The following is a 20,187-nucleotide window of genomic DNA, read 5'->3' as shown; positions in this document are numbered from 1 at the left end:
AAATTACTGATAGGAACGGGTTCTCCTTAGGTGGAGAACCACAGGGTAGAAACACAATTGCTTCAGTGGCAACAGCAGCAGTGAAAAAGCCAAAACCAGTCAGACTCTGCTATGTCCAAGAAACAAGCGCCTTACAGCAGATTCCTTTGCATAATTTGGGTAACAGCAATAGATTGTGTTGGCCTGTCAAAGCCAGGCTGGCACAAAAATGCTGCAGCAACTATAATCAGAAATTCAGTTTCCACTGTTCAGATTAAAATTAGAGATACTTGGTAATTTTATATGTGACAGCTTTTGTATTTTTAAAAGAAGTTTCCTTCCCCATCAATAGACTACTTCTTTATAACTGGAAATCCCAGTTATAAATAGCAAGAAGCAAAATCCATCTTCCTAGACGTAAGTATCAGTAGGAAAGTCAGGCCCAAGGGATACCATCTCTCTTGGTTTGTCGCAGTTTGGCCATCAACTTACAGTGCAAACAGCCAGGTTCATTGCCACGTTGGACCCATCCAGGGCAGCACTTGTAGACAGTCTGATGCTCCATTCTGTACACCTGCTTGTATACGGTGTAGTACCCAGACCTTTGAAGAGAATAAGTTTAAGAGAACAATCACAACTTCTATTCTGCTTATTCACATCTCATCAGCAGCAAACTGCACTCATACATCATATTTACTATGCATTTTTTCAGCCCCTATCAGTAGTTCTTGTTAAAAAAAAAATGAAGTAAATGTAGAAAAATGCATCCTGATAACATCCGAGAGTTCTAATATACTGTGTCCAAATATTTTCTGATGAATCTGTATTCAGGCTAGTCAAAAGGCAAGTAATTTTGTTTTGCAATCAATTTTGGGTTTAGCTCTTGGGGGAGTCAGATCTCCCATCAGTTCCAAGCGTATGACAGAAATAGAAGGAAGTTCAATTTTTCAAAGTAGGTAACTTGACAGCTGGACTTCACCTAAAACAGGATGAGACAGGAGCATTTTCTGATAATATAAAATTGTGATCTCAAGCCAGCCAAGAAGTTCACGAGAAACCCAAAACGTAGAAAAAAAGTTGCATTTTCTGCTCAGTAATAACAGACAAAGTAAAATCTCAGCAGGATACGATATATCCATAACTCAGTCACATATATTTTACAATTTCTCTCTCTCGAAAAAAAAAAAAAGTTAGAAAGAATTTGCACCAAGTTCAGTATCAGAATTCATTTATAACGATAGATAATACATTACCTTCTCTCATAGCCCATGCACCACCTCCTCCCTGTGCAGCCTTGTTTCCACATCTTGACTGTACGACTAAAGGCTTGAACACAGGGCTGGTGGTGTCCTACCAGCGCCAACTCAAACACCGGACAGACATTTGGCCTTGAGGGAAAGAAAAAGATAGACTTTTATTATTTCTAGCACAAAATTTAGACATCTAGAAAAATATATGCAAAGTTACACTATGCATAACAGTTTGAAACAGCTTTTATATTATTATTTACAAATACTGTAGTTCTATGACTTTTTTTCCCCACTTTGAACTGATCGAACAGCTCTCTTGCAAAAAAAAAAAAAAAATACAGTACCCATAAACACCTGACAAATCACGACCCAATGATTTCAGAATGGTAAATGGTCCACAGATGTTAATGAAGCCATTACCATGTTGGTTGCACAAGTCACAAGCACGAACACATTTTTTACACGAACGGCCCAACTAGCAAAACACAACTGTACGATTTGTTGCCAGAAAATGAAAGCCAAAGTGTCGGAGCAGGATTTGACTGACGGCTCGGCAGACACCCTTTGCTGTCTGGACACCACCAACCTACTGTAACCCCTTCAGAGGGGGCACTGCCTGACAGGTGATGGCGCCGCGCAAGCTGAGGAGCAGATGAATGGGGTGAGGGAGCCCGAGAGGCTCTTTCAACATGGAGACCGCTGGAAGCCCCCCGCTAGGCCTGGTACATGCGGCAGCCCCTCTTTGGGCTGACGGGGCAGGGTGGGGATCAAAGACCTGACAACTATAGGCACTGACCTCCACGGCTCAAAGCCGCCGAATGGGCAGCCTCTATACGCGTGTCCTGGTTTGAGGTAAAACAGAACCAATTTTGTTCAGTAACTTGGCTTCTTAGCTGGGCCTCTTCTAACAACTGAAATTAACTGCATATTGTGCAGAAAATGTTCACTCTCTCAGAGAGGTCAGACCAATGTCTATAGCTGATGCCCGGGCGTGGGATGCAGAGAGGCTCTGCTTACACTTATTGCTATAACCCCCAAGGCCAACCAACTTTGTTATTTGCCCCGTTGAGCGGTCAGAAACGGAAAAGCATTAGTAGGGTCCCACCTGCGGGGAGGAGCGGACAGGACAGGTGACCCAAAACTGACCAACGGGGTATTCCATCCCATCTGCCTCATGCTCAGTATAAAAGCTGAGGGATCAAAGGGTCACGGGCTCTTCCTTCAATGGCCGACGTCTGAGGAGGACTCCGTTCGTCTGCCTGTGATCCCCATCCGTAATCCAGATCCGGAATCCAGTTCCCGTCCGTCACTGAGTCCAGCCTGGGACTGCCCCAGTGCCAGCCGGTGCCGTGATTGTCATCTCGGGAGCTTGATACGGTTTTGTACATATTTTTCATTATTTCTTTTTATTTTATTATTAATATTTCATTAAAGTAGTTTAGTTTCTTCTAAACTCCTAAGTCTCTTTTTCCTCCTCTGCCTCTCTCTTTGAAGAGGGGTAGAGGGGAGCATCTGTCAGTCCTGTCTGGGGTCCCTCGGGTCCCCAGTGGTGGATTTGGCCTAAACCACGACAACGCGCAGAATGAAAACCCGGCGCCTGCCTTCGGCAACAGTAAACTGAACAAAATACGCAATGAAATTCGGGCTCCGCGCAAGTCAGTGGAAGCTGTATTGCCGATTCAAGGGCAGAGAAGATTTATCTAAACTATTGCTGTGGAAAATGTATATTCTGTATATTGCTATCAGTCCCCCCAGGGAAGCACATGATATTCGTAAGAGGAAGTATCGTTGTTCTCTGCTGATTATTCCTAAAATACCGAGGCCAAAATAAAAGCGTTGCTTTGTAGGACGATAGGCAATCTTCATCCTGCTACCTAGCCCTAGTCACAAAACCAGCAGGATTTCAGGAGGTACGGAGGGTCAAGAAAAAGGTTACACGTCGATGGGTTTTGCAGAGATTCTGCCAGCCTTATTCCGATTTCTCTGCCCTGGTGTAAATTAGGAAATGCTGAGTGCCAGAAAATAACTGCATAAGACATGCAAGGTCTAACTACAGCCACAGCACACGGGGGTGGGGGTTGTTGTCTTTTAAGGCAGGCGCCTACTGTAGCAAAAAAAAAATGAAATTAATTCAGCAATTTTTTGAGTAGTCTACAGCTTGTTAACATAATAATTAAATCGTCGGCTCCCCGAGACGGCCTGCTGTAGCCAGTGAGGCTTTTCAAATTTAAACCTCAGTGACCCAAATACAGGGGGAAACGGGGACCTCGCACACCCGCTCTGGTAAGTGGTACACAGCACTCGGCAGTCGTCTCACAGTGGCTATCAGACAAGTCCTTGCCCAAATCTCAGTTTGAGACCCCTCTTCAGGCTAGAGAGTAATGCAGAGGAAGACATACTCACATACTCTTTTTCTCTGTCAATCGACAGAGGTATAAATTTGAGCCTGCGCTAGAAAACAGGGGGGCTTTTTTGCATTAACACGATAGCTAATTGTTCTAGCCCAACAGCTGCCTGGCAGTTCAAGTCATCATTAGTTACACTGGATATTGTTAATGTCTCATTCAAGATTTACGGTGCTTTTTATCTCAGAGGCCCAAAGTACTTTACAGCTCCCCATTATGCCTGAACACCATGCAAAGTAGCCTTTCTAGTAGAAAAAAAAAAAACCCACATCTTTCATCTGCAGGCCTTCAGGTAGTTTACAAACATCATTAAATAAAGCCCGTGCGGGACAGGAAGATACTATAAGCATGATCTTTTCTACTGCTGAGCTAAATACTCCGAAGAAATCCTGCCTGCCTGGATCAAATTCACTCCAGTATTCCCAGCACTGTGCAGAAGACTCTCGGTACTTCGCAGAGACCAGCGGTCAGGCAAAGCACACCCAAAATGGGAAATCCAGCCAGGTCTCCCAAAGGCACTGCAGCTCTCCAGCTGAGGGGAACACTCGGGACACCTCAGGGTAAAGAGGACCTTCACCCAACAAGGACACTCCGTAGAGAAATGGATCAGAGTTTAAGAAACAAACCGACAACTCCCTCAGGAATTCCAGGTAGCCTATGGAAAAGAAGTTATGAAAGGAAAATCCGCAATTGTAGGCTCTGGTTGTCTTATCTCACCATGGAAAAAGAGTAAGGAGTACATTTGTACTCGAAAACCTCATCCTGACAGAAATTAGTTTCCTGAACTAGAATGTCGATTTCTCATGGGCTTTGGAGGAACTGCTCCTCTCCATCGTCCTAAACCACGCTTTCAGTGGACATCCCTCCCATGCTGCTCCACGTTCTTCCTCCTCCGCTGCAGAATCCATTTTCCATATTGCTCCTTATTTCCCATTCCTCGGGTTCGCCCTAGCTGCCAACACCGTGAAGCGAGACAGAAGACAGTAGCGGCGTAGTTTCACATTGCCTTAAATTCCTCCAGACACCACCCTTCCTCCCCAGCCCCATGTCGTCTCCATTACTTCGCAATCCTTCCCACGTGTGCCAGCTACCCCTTCCTCTCAAATTACCTCACCATTTAACACGTTTAGCTTAAGTTCAGAGCAATTGTTCCCAAGCCATTCTTAGCACAGAGTCTGCCGTTTGTTTCGCATCCAAAGGAGGTCTTTGTATGCCCAAAATCTTGCCTGCCTTTTTGGTTTTTTTTTCCATTACGTCAGTTGGTCTAATAAAACCCTTGCCTTACTTAGCAACCATGCCTCACTTAGCAGGCTTTTTAAAATGACTCTCCCTCTAGTGAATAGAACATCATGTACTGATAATTCATGCATATCTCCTTTTATTAGAAATGCCTAAAACTTTCCAGATAAAGGTACATTCATGTGCATCGCTCTTCCCATAACTAAAAGGGAGAAGCTGACAATTGTTGTAATGACATACCGAGCCCATCCTATAAATTCTTACTCGTGTGATACTGCCATGTTTCCAGGAATAGCTGTATCGACTTCTATGATACAGTTAATAGGAACAAATGGCGCTCGCAGAGCAAAACAAGCCAGCAGCATAAAGTCATAAGTTTATTAAGATTTATTCAAAGCAAGCCATTCCTCCTAGATGCCCTTGGGATAATTTTAAGGCAGATATCAAAACCTTTGCTCTACTATAATTAAATTGCAGCAATTGCCTAACATGTAATCCTCTGCCTGCAAAGCTGGGAAACAGAACATGCCCTCTCCAACAATTAGCCATCTTCACAACTCCCCCCACATAGTCAACACACCAGTTTTTAAGCCGTCTGACTCACTGCTCTTTGATACGTTACCCACAAACTTAAGAACAGTTTCTTGAACAAGACTACAGCTATTGAAAATACAGTTGTGTGTTATGGCCTTCTATTAACTAGAGGCCATCCAAGACTAACGTGAAACCTCAAGTGCGTGCAATGGGAGGAGGAGAGCTCCATTTTTACTCCCATGCCCTTGGCATTCCGAAAATATTTCTTAATGGGAGTTCAAGTGTTAAAACAAGCAAACCACACAAAGGCATATTATGTTCCACGATTTGATTGATACACCAGTCCCTTAAAACCTTTTTATACTGATGCTCTCTGTTAGCCAAGACTAACACGAAGGCTATTATTAGCTTGTCAGTCTGACTCGGGCAAACCAGAAAGCTCTCTTTTAATATTTGCATTAGGAGACTGCCCTTTAAACAAAGACACCCTACACACTTCCAGCTCAAGACTTAAGATTCTAATGGACAGATAATTAGACCAACGTGAAGCGAGAGCAGCCTTGGCTAATCACATGGCTGTGATGCCTGTGAACCACTGCACAACAGGAAAAGTTCAGAGAAAATTAAAAGAGTCTCCAGGAGGGATATAATTCATTCCCGTGTTTTGAATTTTAAAAGGGGCACGCATCTTCATACAAAAAGACAGTCAAAAAAGCACCCATAGAGGTGTATTAAATGCAAAGATGGTAAGCAGCCTGGCGCGGAAAGTCCCCAAGACTCAAGTTAACCGAGGCAGTTAATCGGGCAAAGTCTCACTGCGTGCTCACCCCTTATTCCCCTCACTAGCCATTTGCTGCCCACAAGCTCAGTGGACGCCGGTCTCCCCCTCCCAGCATCTCAGCATTTGGACATCCTTGAAGTCCTCAATGAGTCACTGGCAATTGTGGTGAGGTGTTCTGAGCTGCGATTCTACATCTTCCACCTCAAGCTGTCATCACCACCAGCAGCACCTCGACCGACCTCCCCTGAGAAGGGACCGCAGCCTTCCCACAACTCATGGCAGAGAACGGGCGATAGAAACAGCATGTCCGCAGTCTCCCAAGGGAGGTTCTCTGCAGTTTTGTCCTTGCCCATGATTCTGCAGAAGGATATCGGATATTCTGAGAAGGATAACAGTGCAGCTACCTCTTTTACACACACTCCTCCAAGCATAAATAATTTTATACAGCAATAGATGGGCTCTTACGATGAAGCACGCATGGTTTACACATAACAAAGGAAAAGGCAGGTACAGGTACAGGCCATCTGCTCGTGGGAGCAGAGAGGCAGCTTTCTGCACGCACTCCTGGCACACGTGGTCCAAAAGGGGCAAACAGAGGTGAGGAGATGAGAAGACAACTGAACGCACAAAACCGAGAGAGGGAACAGCTCCACCATTTCCAACGGTACATCATATATCCGTGACAGGGATGTTTTATTATTCTGCCTAGGACGATCCTAACACCTGGCTCTTTGAATGACAATTAAATTTCTCATTCTATCAATCCACTTTTTTCCAGCTGAAATCAAGCTAAAGGTAGGTAGATTTAATGGCAGTGAGAGAGCAAACACACATCAAGTTACCCCTAAAGGTTTCTTTCAACAGCGCAAACTTTAAGTCAAAACATTAATGAATACGAAGCAAAGAATGATTTGGCTGTCTGATTTTAGGTCTGTCCACAGAGATTAAGTGAATGACACCACCTTCTACACTAAGCCAGAAGGCTGTTAGCATCTTCCCAAGAACGAGGTGGCGTAGCCTGCATTGGCTCAGCTGAAGAATTTGCAGCCTGAACACTATCGATTTTCCCATGAAACAGTCAATAGTTGAAACCTGTCATAAGAAGCGACTTGCCAGAACTCTGTATTTTCAAAACACTAATTGGGCAGTGCTCCTTGCCTTTATGCTGTTATTAAAAGTTCAGAAAAAGCATAGTCTATATGCTTTTCCAGATTTAGTTTGAAAAGACCCAACGAGAACTTTCCTTAAGGAAACCAAGATTATAGACAGGACTAATTTCTCCACTGCTGTGAGGACAACTAGTGGGTTTGCTCTAGAGATACACTGATGTTGCTCACAACATAGATGTGCATTGCTACAATGGCTTTAGCCAGAAACTTCTCAGGCTAGAAAATCACCTGAATACCCTCACACCTCCAACCACCCAAGTAAAACATGCCCAGCTTCTTATAAAGGAGAACTCTAGAAAGGCAGGTTGGCACCATGCAGAAACGTGCTGCGCTGTAGAGGAGAAGAGGACAGCAATGTAACGCTGTATGCAGACAGGATGTTGATTAAAAGTTTGCTATAAAAGTATCGTCTCAAGTGGAAAGGAGAGAAAGGCAAATTTCATCTGAACATGGCAAAAAAAAAAAAAAAAAAAAGACAAATTAGGAAATTGGCCACAGAAACAAAAGGTCCAAAGAACAAGTAACATATTTATACAGAAACAAAGATATAGATAAATTTTGTCTCTAGATATATATTGGTTAATAGCAACGATAATTCACAGAGGCTGTAATGACAGAAAAGGCTTTTCTTCTTTTTAAAACTGCAAGCTCCCCTTTCTACCTTTAATCTATTTTAAGGCTCATTTCCCCATATTTTCCAGGTAAAATTAATCAGCACTACCAGAGACAATTAGGACATCCTGCTCCCTTGACCACTAATCAATTCCTGCTCTCCACTGATCCTCTATCAATATTTGTGATGTTTATACGCCCTCTGGGATATGGATTGTAAGCACCAAGCTCATTTAGATTAGGTCTCATTATCACTACTGTTCTCTGGATCTGTGGATGAAGGTCCAGCACAGAAGACTCTCCTAACCCCACAGGTTACTAATGCACTGCTGTGTCTTATTCACATCCTCTCCCTGATTAGATGGAGCAGCTAAATAACATGAGAGTTCTTTCAGCCTTTGTGCACTGCATCTAGATTAAGAGCAAATCAATACGAGATGATTAATTACACACTCAGCTATTATAACAACAATAAGATTTTTAGTTCCTACCGCCATCAAAGTGCAGTGTCTGTCGTTTAGCTTCTGTTTAACCATCCTCCTCCCTCCCCCAAGACAGAATAATCTATTTTGGTTAGCAAGAATAGCTGAAGATAAACATGCACATCCAAATCATTTAACTATGATTTGCCAAGTCACCTTTTTTGCATCTTAAATCAAGGAGTGATTTTTTTTTTTTTTTTTTTTTTTTAAAATAGCATCACATAGCCTCCGCCCCCAGCGACATCCAGTTTTATAGTTTCTTCTACTGCCTGACCTCTGCAGGCGCCAAGTGGCTTCTGCAGGATCAGGTGAGGCATCCAGTCAAGTACAGACCCACAGGATGGCAAATATAGTATCACCACTTTAGCATACAGTTCTGGTAGCCTCCAAATAGCTGCCTTCAGTCACGTTCAGGGAAGTGTGCACATTACTTTTATGTACTGTATCCAAAATAGTTGATTATCGCAGAATACAGCTGCTTTGGCACAAGTCTCACGGTAAACAAAGAAAATTCACTACCAAAATAATAGTACAGTAATTGCAAAGACTACCTGATATTAGCATCTTCTTAAATCCATTACGTTCTTCGTTGTTAGATGCCTTCTGTGCACCTCCACAGATTTCTACGTTGGGGTTATTTTCAAACAAGAGTGACTTAAAAATGAACAGCATCCAGGAGAGCGTCAGCATCACTGCCGGTGACCAGCACTGACAAACCCTTCTAGCATGCAGACTCCTTTACAGACAATTTAAGGACCTTTGTCTCAAGGAGCCAACTCTAATGTAATCAGAAAACCACAAGAGGTCACATACAAGGAGGCTAAGAAATAGTCCACATGTACTCATTGTTAAGGCAAAGCAAATATTGTCCAGGGTGCTGACAAAACTGAGCGTTAAAAAAAATGTGAAAAAATGTGAAATTATAAGAGGAAAGCATCAAGAAGCAGCAGGCATCTCTAGATGAAGTTTCCCATTCACTACAGCCATCTCAATTATCATTCAACTGCAGAAGAAGAGTAATAAAAGCCACCCCAGTAAATCACAGGTATACCCGCCTGAGCCTCTTTCAGCCAGAAGGCACAAGACCTGAGGCTAAAATATGAAAATAAAGATCACTGGAAAGAGTCATACCACTTGTTTCATAAGGAGAAAAAGCTCATTTTGGTTTACAATAAGTGCCACATCGCCCGACAGTGACACTAGTCAGAAGGCAGCGAAATCCTCAGTTTCAGTTTGGCGAGTGGTATCTAGGAATTGTTCACTGCTTGTGGCAGATGTCAGATTTAAACAGTTTAGAGCCAAAACCTCTTCTCTTGAAGAATTACTTTTAAGGTAACATGTAATATAGGCAAGAGAAGTCCCTACGTGCCAACGGTTTAAGTGTTAAAATATTCCAAGTCTTTTACTCCCTTATAACGCCTTAGCTTGACACCACTGAGGCAAATGGCTGTTTGGGTTTTTGTTTTGTTTTTTTTTTTTTTTTTTTTTTTGTTGGTTTTTTTTTTTTGTTTGTTTGGGTGGGTTTTTTTGTTTTTTTTTTTTTGTTGTTGTTGTTGGGGTTTTTTTGGGGTTTTTTTTTTTGTGTGTGTTTTTTTGTTTGTTTGGTTTTTTTTTTTTTTTTTTTAAACATTATGCAATTTTGGTAGAGCTAAATATTTTGAGTTGTAGCCACAAAAAAAAAAAAAAAAAAAAAAAACAAACAGGGCAACTAACAAGCATGCATCAGTGGATAAGCATTCAACAGTGTTAGATGGGGGGGGAAAAACCTCACCAAACATTATCTTTCAGCTTAGAAACTTATCCTGAGGTTCTAAATAACCCACAGATTCCTTGTGTTACTTTAAGGACAAAGAAAAGACGTACAGGCCCTGCCTCATGAAGAATAATACAATGATAAGAGATAAGTTCATGCAACTGTGTTTTCAGCAGTGCTGATGCATCTGTCGGGCAGGGAGAGCGCCAGCAATTACAAATAGAAGGATGACCACTGAAGGGTACTGCAAGGGTTGAGGTGCACAGAAACTCGTTTCCTACACAGGAATACCCTCACCTGAAAAGACCAGGCTCAAAATACACGTTTCATAATTTGAGATATTTTTTTTTGTTGTTATAAAACAATACAAAGCACCTTATAAAGTCTCTTTCTCGAGTATAGCCCAAGATATTATTATACATTTTCAGTATTGAATTAATTTGTGTACATAAAAAACACACTCTGGGCACAGTGTTCTCTGCTGAGCAACAATTTGCACTAAGTTCTGCTCTGACTTACAAAGGGAAGGCAGTATGGTGTTTCTACTAAAGAATACAAAAAAAAAAAAAAAAAAGAACATCAGCACTCCGACTTAAATAACATTCCTCTTTTCACACACGCGAGATCAAATATTCATCCATAGGTCAAAGGCATTGAGAGAAATACAACTGAATGTACAGCTCAGCTTGTGTACGCATTATATCCGAAAGCACACATCTTCTTAGGCAAAAGGCAAAAATCTCAAGTTTACTTCCAGAATCATTAATGACTAGTTTTAAACCAAGACCAGCATGGAATCCAAAGTATAAAACCAAGACTACATATGTTCAGTACGCAATTTTAAAATGCTTTGATTTAGCAGTAATGAAAGGAAATTTCTTTCTCCTCAGAAATAAATTAAAAGCAATAGATTTTAGAGAGAACGTAAGCAATAACAGGCTTGAATTTCAGAAGGAGGAAATCTATTAACTGTGTTCAAAGAGAGAAGGTATTTAATTGGTGAATAACACAAGTCTGCAATATGGTCTGTTAACTCTCTGAGAGCCAAAGCGTCTCTTCCATCAAAGGAGGTTTCCCTGACGAGTCATCCAAAGACTAGGTTTTACTTTACCAGACAGTCTCAGCCTTCCTCACCAGGAGGTTTCTTCAAATTCATTAAAAATATTCCATGTTCTCTGTCATATCTAGACCATGGCATGCCTAGAACTATGATAAATACGCAGCACGGGATATAAACAATGCAGAAGAAAAGTCAAAGCAAAAAGCAGGCAGTTTTCCTAGAAATCACAAATACTGCAAGCACACAGTACCCGCACATAATAAATGTATAACTGACTAAACTGTATCAACATTTCATAAGGCAGCACAACGAAACCTAAAGAAACACTGGCAAGTTCTTCCCTCTTAGGGTGCATTTTTGAAAAGTAGCTTTAGAAGCCAAATCCCATTAAAAGTGAATGGGAGCAGGGGCTTACCTACCTTGAACTCACAGATTTAAGACTCGTATAGTATATATAAGCTGTTGTGATTACGGGTGGCAAATTTCCAAACCTCTTGTAGGTACAATATGTGATGTCTCTGATATGAAAACATTTATAAAACTGGAAAATATTTTACAGTCAATCACGAGATGAAGTTTATCTTTGATAAATACGGCAACTTCAGGCTATCGCATTTTATGACCATGTATTTTCATAGTCTTACGGCTATTTCAGAGTTTAGGAGGAAGTCTTGATCTCTTTTTTTTCTCCTGAAGAGTAGGAAAACATGTCATAAATCAGGAAAAGAACCATAGCATGATGACACTCATTCATTATCTTTAAGTCTCCTGCCAATGAATATACTGGGGGAGAAAAAGAGCCCTTTACCATCTGTTTAAAGACTAAATTCAAAATTAATTTTCCTCTAGAAACTCCGAAACGGAGGCTTTCAATGCAAACTCCTGAAAAACGTGATTCTGTGTTAGAATGCTGACCAGCATGAGCTCTATCTGGTGGCAAGACACTGTAGCGCACAGGTAGAATGACTATTTTTTGTTCAGCATGATGTTCACGTCCACGAAGATGAGAAACATCTCGGTCTTCAACATTTATTTTTCTTTCCTAGCAACAGCTACTGGATATTAAAGGGGGATGGGGGACGGGGCAACAGGACGAGACTGCTATAACTTTTATGCCAAAGCATTTAAACCATACTTACTAAAAAGCACATTTTCCAAGCCTCAAAGGCTGGAGGTAGCTACCGTTCAAGAATAGTGAGGGTTTACAGCAACCTTACAGGCTCTAGGCAGACAGGACTGGGAAGCAGTAGCTGCTAAGAAAGACTTAACTTAATCTTACTTAATGTAAGATACAAATTTAAATACACCACAGTGGCAAATCAGGTCCTTATTTTCACTAGAAAACCTTCAATCTTTTTATAATTATCAAATCTGTGAAGATACGATATCCCATTCGAAGAAATGGAAGGAGATTCTACTCCATTACTCATTTCAGCTCCAAAAAATAAACATACCTGAAGCCCTTATTTAACACTAGGAATACAAACTATCCTCACACCTGCAAATTGGCATCGCTGGAGGTGAAAATACAGTGTATTGGCTAAACAGCCAATATACTGAGGCAATTTCTCACCAAGAAATGATTATACAACCTACTTTTCACATCATTTGGACAGTATTATGACAAAACTCCAGGCTCCCAGTTTAAGCTGTATCACCATATAAATTATAGAAGCTTTTTTTTTTCCCCGCATTACTTTTTCAATATGTTGGAATGCGGTGCAGAAAACAATGACATGCAGTTTATTCCACTGTAGCAATCAAAATTCAAATGCATCTCTTCATTTGCAAATCCTTTATACACCAGTAGTTTATCTTGAAATCCATTCCAGTCCTCAAAAAAGTGGACTTCACTTTTTTAATTACACCTACTTTCCTAAAATTTGGTATTTACGCCACTTTGAAATATTGTCCACAACCATACCTGTTTGCAGCGAGACATGCTGCCTCACCAGCCCTGTATCTCTGTAGCCCAACCACCGGTACAGTTAAAGGACGGAGTTCACTTGAGCGTTGCAAATGTAGATACCATCTGAACGCTAGATTTTGCTTTGGGGAATACGATTTATCTGGAGGAGCAGGAGTATAAGTCTGCAGTGCCCTATAGAATTGAAGAAGCTGGAAAACAGCTCCTCAGCCAGGACTCCAGCTCTAAATCCAGGTGTTCCTTGGAATGTGACCAAATTTACTGGCGTATGGATAGAGTAAAAATATGCAGCTGCAACATTTGAACAGTCAAAAAACCCTAAAGAAAATAGTTCTATTGCAAGATTGTGACTGGATCCTCTAAAGCAAAATCAGACCCTTTAGATGTCATCCTGGACCTGCAAAACCACAGAGCAAGTCAAAGGGCTTAATGTTGGCAGGAACAAAGTTTGTCTCGGGACTTTTTCAAAGAAGTCCTCACTCACGTGCCACTTGGGAAAAGAAGGATCCATTCTTGAGCCATCTCTCAGTCCTAACTATGAAAGGTAATATTTATTGCACAACGGAGGCTCTTAACACATACCTCACCTGCTCCTGCCTTCTGCTCTGTCCCCTATAGCCAACCATGAGGAAACATCTGCATTTCTAAAACACGTAGTGGAATATTTTTCTAGGAGAGGATTTACCACTTCTGACAACAACTCAAGCCCTCTACTCTTAGTTCCTATTTCTGCACCGTCCCACAACTACCCCCAGCCTTCTGTGAAGCATAATCCTGAGAGTAAACTCAGTGCTGGATAACCACACATCACTTGCAGCATCATTATATACCCCGATTTTGAACTACCGAAGTCACTGCAAAGTGAGCTGCTAAAAATATGCTTTTTATGACAAAGGATGGTTAATTCCTCATTTCAAGGCCCAAATAGCATGCTTTTTGATGAAAACTGCATATTTGTCATCTAGTTCTTCCAGTGTTCTCTAAAGTTCTAACAGAAGATCATCAAGGGCTAATTGTCTGGAAACACAGTTGATGGAAATAGCTAGTCATCCTATAATCTGTTCTACATTAAATCTCCTCAGGGGGCTTGGAAGCAGAATACCAACATCCACACAGATCCCGTGCATTTTTAGCTAGCAGCAAATACTCAAGTTAGCAGCAGAACGAAAACAATTATGAAAAATATCCTGTATATCCTCAGCCACATAAGATCTCAATCAAAACAACAACAGCAAATGCGAAAGAAGGAAGCACCCGGCATGGTACGTTCCAAGGGATACAGTTGTTGTTCTTATCCCATTCACTGCAGATGACCAATGTCAAAAGAACAAAACAGAATTACTAAATTACAATTCATTAGCAGTGTCCTTTCAGACATTTCACTGCTCCTTTGTGAAAGCTTGCAGGCTTACTCCAAAGGAGTGATGACTTCTTGCATTGCTGTTTACATTAAAGGTAAAGTCCCTAAATAGTGTACAGTAAGTTTGGAGTAATACTTATACTTGCCCTAGCTCAAGAAAAGCCATAAGAATTACAGTAATGGCAGGAATATGCCTCTTGGGGAAAAACACCCAAAGCTCTGCCACAGGTACGGGGTTTTGCGTGGGTTTTTTTGATTGCTGCTGGCTGACAGTGCACTGCTGCTCCCAATGACTCCAACCCAACAGTAATATCCTAGTATAGTTTCGTTTCCAGAAGGGAATGTTTCCTGTATTCTCTCAGTGAAACTACCTTTAAAAAGGTAAAAGCAAACAAAAATTGTTTGGAGGCAATTCACAGTTACAACCACCTCCAGCTTCAAAAGTGCAGAATCACAGGTATTACAGATACGTCAAATGCAAATAGATTAACGTGGGCTGACACTATTCTTCCTCATGGTAGAGTAATTACTTGTAAAGAGAGCAAGAAGCGTGTCTGAAACACAGAGCACTTTCAAAAGCATAAAATGTTTTACCAGAAAATTAACTCAACTTCTCTAAACATTGTGATGGATACTTAGTGCTCCAGCAAAATGGAGTAATATAAACCACCTTAAGAGCACTTCTAGTAAATGCATATTTACATCATATTGTGTAGAAAAACCAACGAGCAATAGGCTCAGAAATTTCAGGTTTGTGACAGAAGAAATAACTACACTGAAAACAAATACAACAGACATTAATTATAGAAGGGCAGGATGAAGTTGATCAAGTCAAAAAAATAGGAAGAGCAAAGAGGTTAGAAATTAGGGTATGCACAGAGATCTGAAAAGGCTGTTGTCAGGTTGCTTGGTGGGGTGGGATCGGACATTCCTTAAAAATACAGGACGAGCTTTGCAGAGAAATACGTGCCCAACACAAAGCAGGGAACAGTTTCCAGAAATTTTATTTTCTCTTTCAATGAGCAAAAACTTGAACCGTAAGACTTTGTGCCTGCTGTCAGCTATTCTACTTTAGAATTCGACCAGAAAACTACCTCTCGACAAAAACGTTACATTGCATTTCCAACAAAGGACATTTGTTGCTCAGGCCATGCAAAACACCTCACAGAAACTTCCTTCTGCATCAGCCCCAGTAGGTGTACATGCGGACCCAACTCCTTTGTGTCTGCGAGCCAGCTGTGCTTACAGCTGCGGATGGATGATGCTCTCCAGCGCTCTCACCTCGGGCTGCTCGCGGTCTTTATCTCTCCTCACTGGATTTACGTTTTACTGCCCTGATTTTTCTGCTGCTGCTCCCCAGCGGGTCAAGCTCACCGCACCCCCTCGGAAAGCGCGGAGCAGCGCTCAGCTCCGCCACCCGCTCGCTTTGTAAACGCGAGGGAAGAAACAGCCTCAGCGGTTCCGATGCGCTCTCCGGAGCTCGATTCAGACCGCCAACCGAAGCCGAGCCCGCCCGCCTTCCCCCCGGGGCTGGGAGCCCCACGAGTAACCGCTCAGAAATAACTCCACGGATCACAAACCCACGCTGCGGGAGGGGGGGGGACGGACACGACACTTGGGCAAGCCGTATGCGCACCCAACTAAACTTTCCTTGCCGCAGAGCCGACCCGCCACGAACACCGAGCAGATTCCGGCGGGGGAACCCCGCTAGGACCCCCGCCAGAGACAAAGGCGGCGTTCCCGGGCGGTGCTCCGAGCCCCCCCCCCCCCCGGCCCCGCTCCGCCCCACTCACATCCCGCGCTGCAGCCGCCGCTCCGCCGCGCCGCTCGCCCGGGCGGCCAGCGCCCAGCACAGCCCCAGGCACAGCCACGCCGGCCCCGCTCCCGCCGCCATCGCCCCGGAACGCGGAGGGCAACCACGACTCAACAACAGCAGCCCCAACCGCTACCAGTCCTCCAAATCATTTAAAGCGGCGGCCAGGCGCGCCACAGGCTGGGCGGGGCCGCCCCGCCCACGCCCCGCCCACGCCCCGCCCACGCCCCGCCCACGCCCCGCCCACGCCCCGCCCACGGACACGCCCCTGGACGCTCCCCGCGCTGCTCGGGGCGGAGGGGGCTGCGGTGCCTCTCCCTCCTCCTCCTCCTCCGCCTCTCCCTCCTCCTCCTCCTCCTCCAAGTTACACGCAACCTGGTGTTCACGAGGGTTACCGGTTCTCGGGGAAGAGCTGACCGCCCCCTGCTCCCCCTCCCTCTGCTCCAGGACGCCGAGCCGTTTCTGCGTCCCTGGGAGAGATGCATCTTGGCTTCTCTTTTTTTCCCTTCTGGTCCTTCTTTGTTCTGTGTTTGTGACGTCCATTGCAATCGCATCTCAGCACTTCAAAGAGGTGACCGTGAAAATAAATGCATTTAACATCATGAAGGAGGGATAACACCACTACTGCTGAGAGTTAGGGACAGCGAGAATGTAAAGCTGGGAATTGAGGGGTGGTTTCTTAAATCCCAGAGTTGCCCGCTATCCTCCAGGCCATCCACCCTCTCCTCTTTACGAGCTCTCCAGCCCTTCACTGCTGTCAGAAGGCAACTCCTTCCCCTTTAATGGGGAGAGAAGGGAGACCAACTGACCTGGAAAGGGAACTGTGTGTAGTAGCAAATAAAAAATGAGGAAAACGCACCTTAAGCATTTTATGATCCAATGTAGGACTCAGGGTCCATCGCACCACAGTTCTCCCATCTCCAGAGACCCGTGACTAACCAGCCACTGGGCTGTGAATGAGCAGATGGGCCCTGAGCCAACCGATGCTGAAGACTACTGCGATTTCCTTCCACTCCAGTGGAATGGGCTCGGTCTCAAGTTGCTCCAAATTAGCTCCTGTAGGGATTTGTGACAGAGAGAACTGCACGGGCACACTGACATCCTCACAGGTTAGGGGTCAGCCTCAGTTTTACAGTGCATTAATTTGTCTTTGTCTCAGTCCTGTAACAAGATACACGGGCTTCTCTTTTACACACACTTTATAAGCACAGTTTCCTGCATGGTTTCTATTTTCCAAGGCTCTTGCTAAAGTAGGTAAACATTTACCAGTCGTAACAAGAAAGCTGTTTTTATATTGTTCATTGCTTTGAAGCTTGCATTGACAGGATCCCCTTGAGATTTTATCAACTGATTTCTTTTTTATGGTAAAGAAAACATATAGCCCTTATCTGACCTTAGAGCAGATTAATTGTACCCTGAATTCCCATTGAATGGCTAAGCCTTTCTGGTGGCTGGAGTAGTTTTAACTCTACAGGACCTTGTGTTGAGCTAATCTCATTACCTCCTGCAGAGCACATAGTTTTCTAATCATTTTATTTCTTAAACCCCAGAAAAATCCTTCTTCATAAAATAATAGACCTTCATTATGTCAAGTCTGGGTGTTCATTATGTCCCGAGATGTCATCCCAACCTAGATTATTTTCAGGATCACATCATGGCAAAATAACAAAGGATCTTATTGCTCAGCTGTTTTTTTTTTTCCAGGAGAGGTAAATTAGACTTTCAAAAACATTTTAATTTTTCCATCTGAAGGAACTCAACAATAAACTCTTCAACGTTGTTTTTCAAATCTGTACGTGATCATTACAAATTGTACACTACATTTATTACACCCAGTTGTTAAGAATAACGGAAGAGCAACATGCAAATTGGAAGGTACTGAAGTGCAGAGTATCTTATTCAGTGAAGGCCACTTAATAGACGAGACCTTTGCCTGGGGGCCACATGGCAAAATACAGCTGCAGCTGAATTCTGAGGATGCAGCGGTGTAAAACGTCCCTGCAATCTGTGCAGAGTGCCTTGCGAGCTTTGCTTTAGCAGCTATGACACTACCATTCCCCTGAACTGAAATGTGAACCCAGTCTGCACAACTTGCCCTTCTTACAAATATTATCTAATGTTTTATCCTCAGCTGTGTTTTAATTGAGAATATCCTGCAAAGCTGTTGACTTTAATGGTACGATTCACATGAGTAAGAGTTTCAGGGAACCAGCGTCGGTGAAAGCCGTTGCAAAAGCCTACTGGGATAATGATCTGACTGCGCCCAAGTCAGTTCAATCTTCAGACCTGACACAGATAATACAGAGGTAAGAGAAAACTCATTTATTCTAGTTCTTACAGTGGTAACAGTGGGCTATGACAGGAAAAAAGGGTAGTGGATACAGCATTAGTGACTTCTTCATATTCTACATCCCTGCCATGACCAGCTAGACACGTGCCTACTGCCATGAAATTTATTTGCTACACGATTGTGTGTCTTTGATCTTGATACCTACAAACGACATCACAGCCACCACCAAACCAAGCGTTGAACATGTTGACAAAAAGAGTTCCCTTCCTAACTGATGAAAGGAGTAAATTAAATTGCATCTTGCTCTGCTAAACCAGCTTTTGAACTGAGCAGCTACAGTGCCAATTCCCCTTGGTGGCTTTGTGCAGGTGAGCTATACTCTAATCCAATTGCATAGAAATGGTTGGAAAAAATAGATCACGCCCTCCATGTAGTACTGAAGGACTTTCTATAGGATGGTAAATACATAATTTTCATTATTGTCCTCTTCTGTTGATCAGAAAACTGTTCTGACAGATTCCAGAGCAATCCAAATTTAGTACCTTGTTTACAACACTGTCCAGATCATGAATTCAGTAGAAAAGTTCTCTCTCATGAAGTCCCATCCTATCCTCTCCATTTTAAAGCATATTTCCCTCCACATTAACATTTTAATTTTCATTTATGATTTTGTCTGCCTACAAAGATGTCGTGAAAATTGTGTATCCCCAAGCATGAATGAGTGCACCCACAACTTTGAGTCAATAACACATCACCGTTTTCCTGTTTTCATTTTTCTGTCTAATCCTCAATATCTCCATTTCCAGTCTTTTTAAATCGTAGCTAGTTACAGGGTTTAACATTCCCTTCTGATAGAAAGAAATTTTCGTGCAGAGATTGTAATTAGGAAGGCTGTGCTGTGTTCTGTTATTAGCAGGAATTGTGATTTTTGGAGTGGTGGGTTAATTGCTAATAACCATATGCAATGCTTCTCTCAAGATGTTTCCCATTACAGTAATTAACTTAGCAGCTGGGGTAACAGACATTTACCATTTGTCTTCACACTATCCCTGATTTAGGATTGTTCCAAAAACCTATTTGGACTTTGTTTGTTCAGTTCCCAGGTGTAAGATGAAAAAGAGGGAATGCTGAGAAAGGGAGATTTGGAAAGAACAAGTTGCAGGGATAGTACATGTTTTCACTTGTGAACTGTCTACCAGTGTACCCTCAGGACTTCTGAATTCTTCTCCACTAGTCTTAGTCTTTGACCATCATTTTCATGAGCGCCAACTGGATGGACAGCATGGCAGACCAGCCTGAAACAGCAAATGTTTTTAAAAATGTATTGATTACTCTGTTGCTCAAATTAATCTGATTAATCTTTAGCCTTCTTGAGGATTTATTCATTTAAAAGTGCAGAATTTATTATTGCCTACTCATATCCTTAACCTCAAAATCCCTATGGTTTGTGATTTCTTTTTTCTTCATGTTTCATAGTCAACTATATAGATATAAATATTTTTAGGTAATTACTTCCTTTCTATGTTGTCTCAC

General features: G+C 42.7%; 1 protein-coding gene across 1 annotated transcript in view; it reads right to left on the bottom strand.

The window, feature by feature from the left end:
• LOC309674956 (uncharacterized protein) overlaps positions 1-16,445 on the bottom strand; it is a gene marked incomplete at both ends in the record, with an annotated part of 207,591 nt that extends 191,146 nt beyond the window's left edge. Inside the window, 3 exons of the mRNA XM_082487153.1 lie at positions 472-581; positions 1,233-1,367; positions 16,345-16,445. Of these exons, the coding sequence (XP_082343279.1) occupies positions 472-581; positions 1,233-1,367; positions 16,345-16,445 (346 nt within the window). The remainder of the gene's footprint in view (positions 1-471; positions 582-1,232; positions 1,368-16,344) is intronic.
• Between the last annotated feature and the right edge of the window lie 3,742 nt (positions 16,446-20,187).

Source organism: Vanellus vanellus (assembly GCF_965231255.1).
Source record: "Vanellus vanellus genome assembly, chromosome: 8".
NCBI classification, from domain to species: Eukaryota; Metazoa; Chordata; class Aves; order Charadriiformes; family Charadriidae; genus Vanellus; species Vanellus vanellus.
This window is presented reverse-complemented; position numbering and strand designations above follow the sequence as displayed.